The sequence below is a fragment of the Protomyctophum parallelum genome (genome assembly GCF_964188405.1).
Source record: "Protomyctophum parallelum genome assembly, chromosome: 2".
Lineage (NCBI taxonomy): Eukaryota > Metazoa > Chordata > Actinopteri > Myctophiformes > Myctophidae > Protomyctophum > Protomyctophum parallelum.
Window position 1 is genome coordinate 43,434,591 of NC_139699.1, and position 12,331 is coordinate 43,446,921.

The following is a 12,331-nucleotide window of genomic DNA, read 5'->3' on the forward strand; positions in this document are numbered from 1 at the left end:
AATGGCCGAAATGTATATAAGGCTGAAGTGGTTATAATGTACAGTATGTTTTGTTATAATAATCAAAATCTACAAAGTAACTAAAAGTTTCCAAATAAATGGAGAGGAGTAAAAGTACAATATTGGGATTTGAAATACAAATACCTCAAAATTGAACTTAAGTACAGTACTTGTGTGCCTAAAGGCCCAGATCGGTGTTGTGAAAGATTGCATAATGTCGTCATCTGGCACAGGGGACGGCACTGCACTGTGTATAAAACCTAACAACTGGACAATGGTGGGGGGGTTGTTAGACAGAGGAGGACAGTCATGAGGGCTTCTTTAGACATACAACTGTTTTCATACTTGATGATGTTCTCTTCCTTCGCTCCTTTGTCTTCATCCTCGTCCTCTTCTTGTGAGTTACAGGCACCGTATAATCCTGGCAGAATGTACAAGGGTGGAGATGTGCTTCTGGGTGGTTTGTATCCATCCCACGTGTCCTCTGTGTTCCCTGAGCTGACTTTCACACAGTCCAAGGAACAGAAGCCCACCTGCAGTCGGTGAGTATCACAAATAGCCAGCAAGACAACACCAACCTTGTTTTGATGTATAGAAACATCATTAGTTGATGTGTATGTTTCTGTCAGGTGGAAACCTTCTCAGAACATGTGTTTGGATGGATCTAGGGTAGTTATTATTTAGTCACAAGCACTTTCACTTAAATATTTTCTTCGAAAATAGCACAATATTTTTTTGTCACACTGTAGTATGACAAAGTAAGTAATTTATTAAACAAAAACAACGTTTAAATATTGAGATACAAGGTTTCTGCCCGACAGCAATGATATGCAAGGCTACAGTGTAATTGTGTTTGTTAGTTTTTACATTCCAGCGTTCAGATGGGCACAGATCATGGCTTTTGCCATCACTGAGATCAACAGAGACCCCAGCCTGCTCCCCAATGTGACTCTGGGATACAGTATCTATGACACCTGTGCTACGGTTGGAGTTGCAGTCCCTGCAGCGTTGTCACTGATCAGTGGGAGAGAGCAGCAGTTTACACTGGATCAGAGCTGTGTTGGGTCTCCTCCAGTTCTTGGAATTGTGGGTCCTAGTACCTCAAAAAGTTCTATTACCCTCTCTAGAATATTAGGTGTATACAGAGTGCCCATGGTAAGTTTCCAATCACCTTTCACCATAGCCTATTTTCTCCATATTTCAACTTGTAATGCTTTTTTAATGCCCTATTTCTTCATTATGCTAGTGTTAGACAAAAGTATCAAACACAGCCGATCAACAAGGTCACAGTGTGACATTTTCTGAGCTTGTAGGCTGCTATTTTTCTTTCTTATTCTGTCTTTTTTCCGCCTTTGTTTTACGTGAAAGTGGTAAGTAACTGCCCATGGCCTGTGTTTTACAGGTCTGTTGGTTCATGGTACAGAGTCAATCACCTCTGTACAATTAGAGCCTGTCCTTAAAGACAAGGCAGGTAAACTAAACAGACCTACAGATGTGCCATTCCAACTCTTCACACTTTAGTGATCTTTTCTTGAAGGTTTCTGAAAATGCATGTCTTCCCTGCAGGTTTACTGTTAATGCTACTGCTTTGCTACTGAAAAGAAGTGTCCAGCAGAGGAAGAATATCTATTCAGGATCATTTACATTGACAATGCCCCCTTACTGAACTGTTCTGTTTCTGACAATGCACTGACAATCTACTGATCTGTTCTGTTTCTGACAATGCACTGACAATCTACTGAACTGTTCTGTTTCTGACAATGCACTGCATTCTACTGAACTGTTCTGTTTCTGACAATGCACTGACAATCTACTGATCTGTTCTGTTTCCGACAATGCACTGCATTCTACTGAACTGTTCTGTTTCTGACAATGCACTGACAATCTACTGATCTGTTCTGTTTCCGACAATGCACTGCATTCTACTGAACTGTTCTGTGTCTGACAATGCACTGACAATCTACTGATCTGTTCTGTTTCTGACAATGCACTGACAATCTACTGAACTGTTCTGTTTCTGACAATGCACTGCATTCTACTGAACTGTTCTGTGTCTGACAATGCACTGACAATCTACTGAACTGTTCTGTTTCTGACAATGCACTGTATTCTACTGAACTGTTCTGTTTCTGACAATGCACTGACAATCTACTGAACTGTTCTGTTTCTGACAATGCACTGCATTCTACTGAATTGCCAATGGCAGGATATGTACGGTTCTCAAACAGCATATCCGAATCTCTGGCCAGCATCCTCTCCACAGTATTGGAAAGAATCATGTTTGTACATCTGGAAATGTTTGTCTTTACTGCAGATAACCAGTTCAGATTAAAAAAAATACCCGGGCACAGTGTTATGCATTTTTGCAATTAAGGAAATGATTGCCAGCTACAGTATTTCCACTACCTTCCTATGCTACATTGAAACTTATTGAGCTTTTGACAGGATAAACCAAACGGTTTCAGAAGCTGCTTGTGTGCATATACATGGATGATCTATCTAGTGAATTAAATAAGTGCAATACAGGCTCTCTTATAGGTAACTATCATTAATCACCTTATGTACGCTTATGATCTGGTCATTCTGAATCCAGCAGCTATAGAAAGTGTGATCAAATTATGTCCATAATCATGAAATCTTTTTTCAGTGATAGGCCCGCCCCATGAAATCTATTTTTTGTATTTTTTGTGGAAAAATGATGAAATATTGAAGAAGAGTAGCTCAAGTTGCCATGCATGAATTGCTGTACTTCAATATATTTTGATGAGAGATATTTTTTTATGGAATATTTTACATTGGGTAAAATATACCTGTGTTTAGTGATGGTGTAACAAAAAATATTCTAGTCTAAAGATGAAGGAAACACAGAGTAAAAAGCCAGATTTCCGTCTACTTCCAGCCAAACCGACAATGAACAAAAACATTGTGATGAAGTTACAACAATTTACAATTTAGGCATTTAGCAGACACTCTTAATCCAGAGCGATTTACATTAAGCAAGAACAAAAAGCATCGCAATACATCACATACATTAAACGTAGTTATATTGAATCATACGTAAGCTGAGAACGTAACAGTGGAATATCTATATAATGGAACTATGCATGCATGCTCTATAGTGCTATGTCTACATAAAAATGCTATAAGTCTACATAAAATGCTATCTATAGTCTACATAAAAAATGTAGGCTACGGCAAGTGCTAAGTGCCATGATGGAGTCATGGGCTTTCAGACCATGGTGTAAGAGGCTGCAGTTCTGATTGTAATGGGACGTGCATTACATAGTTTTGGAGCCAGAAGAGTTTGGGACGTGTGGAGCGTTGTCCCGGTGTTTTTAGTGAAGGTACTCCCAGCTTCCCTGCTGGCTGATCTGAGCACTCGGGAGACGTGTGAGAATTTTGGCTGGTTGAAGACCAAAATGAGGCTTCATTCACAAAATGTGAAGAGAACATAATGAACAGATTATCACAGTTGATAAAGTAAGTGGTTAATACTAAGTTGACAGATCAGGCCATACAACCTTTTACAATACAATAACAAAAATCTTGTTAAAAAATAACTAATATTATATTTTCATTGTTGGCCGCAGATACATAAAGCAGGGGCCGTGAGTTGATTAGCACTGCCCTGAGGGTACCAGACGCACTGTTGAATACCTATGATCTAGTACATTACAGAATAGATATGTTGTATTTGTTTTTATTCTGTTTTTCCAGATAAGTTACTATGCAGGTTGTTCCTGTCTGAGCGACCGGACTCAGTTCCCATCCTTCTTCAGAACAATGCCAAGTTTTGTCTTCCAGGTGAACTTCTATAACAATAGATGTGTTGGTATTTAATAGTTCATGTTTCACAAACTGGAATACTCAAACCCATGGGGTGGGCAACTTTGATGTAGGAGAGGGCCACTATATTTCTACACTCACTCCAGAGGGCCACTATATTTCTACACTCACTCCAGAGGGCCACTATATTTCTACACTCACTCCAGAGGGCCACTATATTTCCACACTCACTCCAGAGGGCCACTGTATTTCCACACTCACTCCAGAGGGCCACTATATTTCTACACTCACTCCAGAGGGCCACTATATTGCTACGCTCACTCCAGAGGGCCACTATATTTCCACACTCACTCCAGAAGGCCACTATATTTCTACACTCACTCCAGAGGGCCACTATATTTCTACACTCACTCCAGAAGGCCACTATATTTCTACACTCACTCCAGAGGGCCACTATATTTCCACACTGACTCCAGAGGGCCAGTTGGGTAGAAATATTTTATCTCCATTCTAGCTCAACACGCATTACACTGCGACACGTTTTGAGTTTGGGATCTTCTATTTTAGCAAATTTTTAACAGACTCCTGAATTATTATTTGCTAAGATTAATTGGAATCCTGGAAAGTAGGCCTAACATTTTTATTTAATTTCAAATGCATGTATTTATACTTATGTTAACTTAAATTAAACGTATACTTAAATTCAAATGCATTGGACATAAAAAGACAATTTAAATTGTAATTATTCTACTAATATTGACCATTATAGATATAACTAGAACTGCACTCTGTCGAGTGCCTACTTGTTTGTTGCACACTAGTAGGCCATAAATGGCCTACTACTAGTGCGCAAGCAGAGTGCGCAATTAAGTACTGTCGACCACTACAAACTGTCAAATATCAGCTTCTCTGTGAAGGAATGTTTGAAATGTTGAATTATTAGGTTTAGCTATTTGCTACCTACCTGCTTTATGCATGTAAAAAAGTAATATTAAGTATGGTACAAGTTTCTATCTATAAAAGAAATACAGTTTTATCGATTTAGAATTATTCTGGATCCCTTTTTAGTTTCTCAAAGAAAAATAAATCATCGATATCTGATGAAAAAAAAGGTATATAAACTAAAATAAAATATGTTATCACGTATACAGTATAATTATTTAATTATTTATTTTAAATTGTCAATTGCTTTAAATTGACTTAATCTTGGACTATAGTGATATTAATACTAAATGCCTCTGTGTCTATGTATATGTAATTTGTAAGTTGATTAGCGGTATACTGTGGTTACTTTGCACCACTTTTGATGCGTATGAACCGCCCCAGCATATTCGATGCGTTTGCACCGTCCCAGCAAATGACGTAATGACCCTAACCCTGATACGGCAGTGGTGCCACATTACATACATGTATACATAGGAGCATTACCTTTAATACTCCCGACACTAAAACATATCGTCATTACATCACCATCACCAAAGGCAGAGGCGTAGTAGGTAGGGATAGCGTGGGTTAGGGTTCCGGGAAGGCTGTCCGTGGGGTGTCGGTTCCGATAGGGATTAGGCTAGCCGTATAGAGTTCGGTCCGAGTCAATACACAGTGGTTCTGGGAACAGGCAAAAGTACAAGGCGTCAGGCAAGAGATAACTAGGGACAGGCTATATACAATACAATAGATGCAATAACAGGCAGGATAACAGGTTCAAGAATAACGGCGTGCTAACCTAGGGTAAACTGGGTTGATCTGCAGGCAGAGAACAATGGGTAGCGGCAGACAATAAGTAACCTTGGCTCAGCGTAGAACCTGGTGCAGGTGCGCTAACACTGGTGTGGGCGTGACAGAAATCAATAATATAACAGTATTCCAATATTAACCTGCAGGCCCATTTGCCCATGTACTCTATGATCTAACCTAAGTACATTTCCGTCCATTGTTCGTCCACTCAGGTGCGAGCTATGCTCCAGACTATGAGGTGGTTGGAGTGGACCTGGGTAGGACTGTTGTTCAGTGATGATGATGCTGGCCGTGACGTCGCCCAATTATTCCAGTCTGGCCTGGACCAGTCTGGTCTGGGTTGTGTGGCATATTCAGAGGCTCTGCCCTTCCACAATGACCTGGATAAACTCCAGAGGATTGTCTCTGTGATGAAGACGTCCACAGCTCGTGTGGTCATTATGTTTGGATACGGGGCCTATATGCATAATGTCTTGGATGAGGTTTGTGTTACGATACATCTGTGGAGGATGTTAATTTAGGCATTCGTAATTAGAAGAATCTAAAATGAGAATGTATTGAAAGAAAGACATGCCTTTAATTTCTTTCGAAACGATGAACAGGTGGTTAAGCAGAATGTGACAGGTCTGCTATGGATCTTACCTGCCACTTCAGGTTGGTGGGGAGACGGTTATCTCCAGTCTCCTCACTACCTACCATACCTCAGAGGCACCCTGGGTTTTGCCATCCGTCGTGGAGAGATACCAGGTCTCAAGGACTTTTTGTTAGAAATACGTCCTGACAATGACCATGAGGATAACATAGTAAGTATTCTTGGACACAGAACCATAACAGACATGTTGGACATGTTAGGACATTGTACTTTTTGCACCATTGTATAATTGTACCACTGTAGTATCTGCAAACTGTGAATGAAGTGAATAATCAATACATTAATCAATTAATTGTATTTACAGGTATTCTTATTAATTAATTGTGTTCTTTCAGGTGAGGCAGTTTTGGGAACACACATTTCAGTGTAAATTTTCACCCCTTCCACCAGAGTGGGTGGACACTGGTGGAAGGGTGTGTACTGGACAAGAGGACCTGGTAACGTCAGAAACTACCCTGTTGGATATGTCTGACCTCAGGGCAGAGTACAATGTGTACAAGGCTGTGTATGCTCTGGCCCACGCCCTCCATGACATGTTGCAGTGTGTGCCAGGAAGAGGGCCTTTCCCTGGGCACAGCTGTGCCAGTTTGCAGACAATACAGCCATGGCAGGTGGGATATTAATTCAGTTAACCTGTAGGATTATTTTTATTTATAGTTTATTTGCACATTTAAAAACAACACATTTGAAAAAACAACATCATTATTATTGGGTTGTGCAGGTGAGACTTAGAAAACCCTGTGGGGTTTATAAAGTTATACCGGCAGCTGCCGGAGTAGGTGGATGGATTATGACAGATCCGTTCCGCTGCTCTGACTGGTGGTATTTTAAATAAAATACACGTTTACCGCTGTGTCTTCTTGTCTAGAAATGCGGTCATGCCTCTCTTCATTATGCAATAATCACACAAGATGCAGAAGTCTTCCTCACTCCTAATCTGTGGGTACATTGGGCACACACACGACTTGGGCACATAATATGATCCTTAAGTATGTTTTTAAAGTCTCTTGCTCTTCATGATTCTGCTCATCACCATTTCTAGCTTCTCTATTACCTGGAAAAGGTCAACTTCACCACATCTGGTGGTGATCGTGTATACTTTGATGAGAATGGTGATGCTTTACCAATCTTCGATATATTGAACTGGGCGTGGCTCCCTGATGGAAGCACAAAGATTCACAACGTAGGTGTGGTCAAGATGACAGCCTCCGGAGATGAAGAATTCACCCTCAATGAAGACAGAATCTTCTGGAACTTTCAATCCGCAAAAGTAATTTCAGCTTTCTACATTTTTGAATGAAATTTATACTTAAACTGATCATTTTTACATTCCTCTGTAGCCTCCTCGGTCGGCGTGCAGTGAGAGCTGTTCTCCAGGAACCCGTGTGGCCAGAAGGAAAGGAGAACCTGTCTGCTGCTTTGACTGCATTGCTTGTTCCGAGGGAGAGTTCAGCAATGAGACAGGTAGGGTTACATAATGTAGCTACAGTATATGTACAGAAGGTTATAAGAAGATACGTGTCTGTCCCTTTAATCTTGTCCTATTTGTTAGACTCTACAGAGTGCACGAGTTGTCCAGAGGACTTCTGGTCCAGTCCCCGGCGTGACCACTGTGTCCTTAAGAGCATTGAGTTCCTGTCCTACCATGAGGCCCTGGGAATCTCCTTAACAACCATCTCATTGCTAGGAACATTTGTCTGTGCTATTGTCCTGGGGATCTTTGTTTATTATAAAGAGACGCCCATGGTCCGCGCCAACAACTCTGAACTCAGCTTCCAACTCTTGCTTGCACTCAAACTATGTTTCTTGTGCTCACTCCTGTTCATTGGCCGTCCGAGGCTCTGGACTTGTCAGCTGAGGCATGCAGCATTTGGGATCAGCTTTGTGCTGTGTGTCTCCTGCATCCTGGTAAAGACTATGGTGGTGCTGGCTGTGTTCAAGGCCTCCAAGCCTGGTGGTGCAGACATTATGAAGTGGTTTGGTCCTATGCAGCAGAGAGGAACAGTTCTGTTTCTTACTTCAATCCAGGCAATAATCTGCACAGCCTGGCTTGTGTCTGCCTCACCAACTCCTCATAAAAACACACAATACTATTCTGAAAAGATAGTCTATGAGTGCAATGTTGGATCAACAGTTGGTTTTGCGGTGTTACTAGGTTATATTGGCTTACTAGCACTCCTCAGTTTCCTCCTAGCATTCATGGTAAGGAATCTTCCAGACAACTTCAATGAAGCTAAGTTAATTACTTTCAGCATGTTGATCTTCTGTGCCGTGTGGATAGCCTTCATACCAGCATATATCAGTTCTCCAGGTAAATATGCAGATGTAGTGGAGGTGTTTGCTATTTTAGCATCTAGTTTGGGCATTTTGCTGGTGCTGTTTGGACCAAAGTGTTATATGATCATTTTGAAACCTGAGAGAAACACTAAGAAGTCCATCATGAGTCGAGGTGCCACCAAGACGTAGAAGCAGATTAGGCTATTTGTGTGTATTTGACATGTATATGGATATATCGGACTGCTGAACCTTGTTAGAAGATTAAAACTTCTACCAGATAAACTAAAAGCAGTAACACAATCAGTGAAGCAAACATGGGGTGTATGTGTTTGGTCCGATGTACAGTCCTACAGGCATGAGACACTCTACACAACACCCAAAACTAACCTCACAGGATGCCACAGGTTAGTTTTAACCCGCCACAGTTTAGTTTTAACCTGCCGCGCATGTCGGGAGCCACAGATGAGTTTTCACCCGGCTCTTACTACTTATTTAGATGGAAATAAGCGAATTAGCACAAAAATCCAACCCCCATTGAGGGCTTATGGTAGGGGGAATAACCAATAATGCACTTTTGCACAAAATAACAACTGGACCTCTTTGGTCGGGACGTAACAACTACAAGTTAAGAAATCCTTCTAGTCCGAAATATGCACTAACTTGTGCACTACAAGTTAGTGAGTTCAAAGTACCTGTGTAATACCTTATGGGTTTCTGCATACCATGCATGTGTGCATTTTTACTACCACATAGCCTAAGCCTACCAATTGTATTTATATTACAGCAGTTTTAACTTGAATGTATTGTTCTGGTAACTGAGTGAGAAAAATAAACTGAGTGTCAGACTCAGTCAGAAGTAAAAACCGTTTTGTACATTTGTTGTCTTGGATTTACCTTAAAACCTTTACAATTATACAAGCTTTTTTACTAAATGAGTAGATTTAGCTGTATGTATCAAATTGTTTTTGGATCGAGATTGGAGACTATGGAGTTGAATCGAAAAGATTGATTTTGCACGCACGGGCACACACACACACACACACACCAAAATAGCCAGGCCTAATAATACAAATATGGAGTGAGGTATGGAGATTTGAGAGCAGGTTTTGAAATGGTCCATTGGATATACTGTAGTAGTCAGTGTTGGAAAGGTTACACAAAAAACTGTAAATATATTACCTATAGTACTAGTTACTGGAAAAAGGTAAAGTATTACTTTAAGTAATAACTTCTTTCCAACACTGGTAATAGTACAAATGGTTGTTGAGGGAACATGGCAGTTCACAACAGTAATGTATGTAACCTGGGGGCACGGTGGCTCAGTCGGTAGTGCTGTCGCCTCACAGCTAGAAGGTCCTGGGTTCGAGTCCCGCTGGGGACGCCGTGGGTGCCGTGTTCCCTCCTCCGCGTCATCAGTGCCCATACCCGAGGCGGGGTTGACGAAAGGGCCTTTCTGTGTGGAGTTTGCATGTTCTCCCCGTGTCCCCTAGGGTACGTATACCCTCACAAAAAACATGCAGTAATCCTAGTAAATTGATCATACAAGCAGTGTTTTTCATGGTGTTTGGAGCAGGCAGCGCAAATGTTTACCACCATGTGTGAGAGCACAGGCCAGAGAGAGCTTTGTTATCACCGAAAGCTCAGCAGGAACTATGGCATGAGACTCCATGCAGAATACTACACCGAGCTGCCAGGATACTGACTATGATAGGTCTGATCCAGAACGGTGGTCCTTGAGGGGGTTCCAGGTGGTCCGGGGACCACCAGTTGTCCTTGAGGGGGCTCCAGGTGGTCCGGGGACCACCTGTGGTCCCTGAGGGGGTTCCAGGTGGTCCGGGGACCACCAGTTGTCCTTGAGGGGGCTCCAGGTGGTCCGGGGACCACCAGTGGTCCCTGAGGGGGTTCCAGGTGGTCCGGGGACCACCAGTTGTCCTTGACGGGGCTCCAGACTCTATACAAGAAATCTCTAAGAAGAGAATACCAGCACTCACAGACGTTTCTTCATGTCGTTTAAGAAACCAGGGTCTTTGAAAACGAGCCCAAAAGGACTAGGCTCACGTGACACTTTAAACCTGTATCTCAGCTATTTGAAGATAGACGATCTACAAGTTCACAGCGTGTCACAATGTTGCGTTGTTAGCTTGCAGATTGGCTATTTTCAAAAGAAATCTTGAAAGAAAAGATATTTTGTACAACATTTTAACAACACAAATCTCTGTTACAGGGGGCACAAAATCCTACCAGACGGGTGTACACAGATTAATTTGGGGGTCCTTGACATGAAAATGTTTGAGCAAGACCAAAAAAGCAGCTAGACTATAAAAACAAGCCCAACTTTAAAGGAAAAACAAGCCCAAAGTCACTTACAATAAGCAGACATGGCAAGTTTGGCAACACTAGAGCTGTGCTGTATAGCTGAGCGTCGCAGTCCCGCCCCCTTTCAGAACGACGAGTGGCCCAAGGAGTGGCCCAGGAAATGATTCTCCATTCATTTTCTCCATAGGCTTTTCAAAAAGTATTTATATAAAGACGGTTACGCCGCGGACAAAGCCAACTCGGATCGTGACAAATCATGACAACAAACACAATATTTTGTGCCGATCAAATAATTTGAAAGAAGAAAATAAAGGCAGGATACAACACTATTTGTTTTGTTTTTCTTCTTACTAATTATTTGATTGGCCCAAAACATTGTAATGTAAAAATAGAGATATGCTTTGCCAAAGGGACTTTTGTTGTGGCAGATTTTATTTGTCAAGCTTGGGAAAAGTACTCTGTATAAATCTGAGTTGTAATATAATACGTACGTATAGCTTGGGCCTAAAACAAACACACACACACAGTTTGAAAGTAATTATCAATCTCCTTGGCAAGTCATCTCAGGTGAAGTAAGGCCAACCAGACAGCAGGTATCACTAAATTATTTAACCACTTTACTGTATTTTCTCTGAATTATTTAAATGAGGACTTTAAATAGTTTAAAATATATAGTATAAAGCCTCTTTATTTATTTTTATTAAATGACAAATTTGATATGTACAGCAAAACAATATCACAATATTTAATCTGCAATATTACAAGGCAAATAAAATGACACTTCCATGAACTTCGGAGCCTACAGAGGAACTTACTTGCCACAGTCAAGATGATTCCAGGAATCAAATTTCCAACAGACAACTGAAAATGCTTAACAGAAAAAAGGTGCAGCTGTCAGATCATTCAAGAAGAGGGAATTGTCTTGCTATATGTGATGTGAAGGCATTGCTTTGTTTTGAGTGGCTGAGCTACATCTGTATCAATGGGTTTCGCCAGTACTTTATTTTTCTCACGAATTAAAAAATAAACACAGCTTCCTCTTTATTTTGGATTGGCCATGGTATAAAGCATGATAAAGCACTCTTGAGCTCTCCCAATAATATAGGGAAATATCACCCCCCAGGTCTTTGTTTCCACAATATCTGGACATCATGCAATACTGCATATCTGCTGGCAGAGTGAGATGAAGATGGTGGTATAATAACCAAACTTCCCAGCCAACTACAGCATACAGTATTGCTTACCTGATGACGGTGATATTGACATAATTTAGGTTTCCTCTAGAGTTGTTATTATAGCGACATATAGAAACCTTAAATTTGATTGTTGAATGTTCGGTCATAGCTGAAAATCTATGCATGTAAAACAAATTCTATGTATAATGATCGGCGTGTCCAAATGAGATGCAAAAATAAAAGCAAAACCTATGAATAGTATATGCATTATTTATTTTTTAAATCTTTTGCCAATAATATTTATTAGGACTTTTGTTGCTGGTTAAAGTGATATTTTTTTAGTTAAAACAAAGTTTTTGATAAAATGTTAAAGCTCTACATTCTGTAACAA

The 12,331-nt window shown here is 40.8% G+C and overlaps 1 protein-coding gene across 1 annotated transcript; it reads left to right on the forward strand.

Annotated features, from left to right (window-relative positions):
• Positions 1 to 429: 429 nt before the first annotated feature.
• On the forward strand, positions 430 to 8,638 carry LOC310854639 (extracellular calcium-sensing receptor-like; the record flags this gene model as incomplete). The annotated part of the gene is made up of 8 exons (XM_083759314.1): positions 430 to 542; positions 882 to 984; positions 5,733 to 5,949; positions 6,175 to 6,323; positions 6,508 to 6,783; positions 7,215 to 7,442; positions 7,513 to 7,636; positions 7,725 to 8,638. The coding sequence occupies 8 exons, from the start codon at positions 430 to 432 to the stop codon at positions 8,636 to 8,638; spliced, it is 2,124 nt and encodes a 707-aa protein (XP_083615440.1).
• Between the last annotated feature and the right edge of the window lie 3,693 nt (positions 8,639 to 12,331).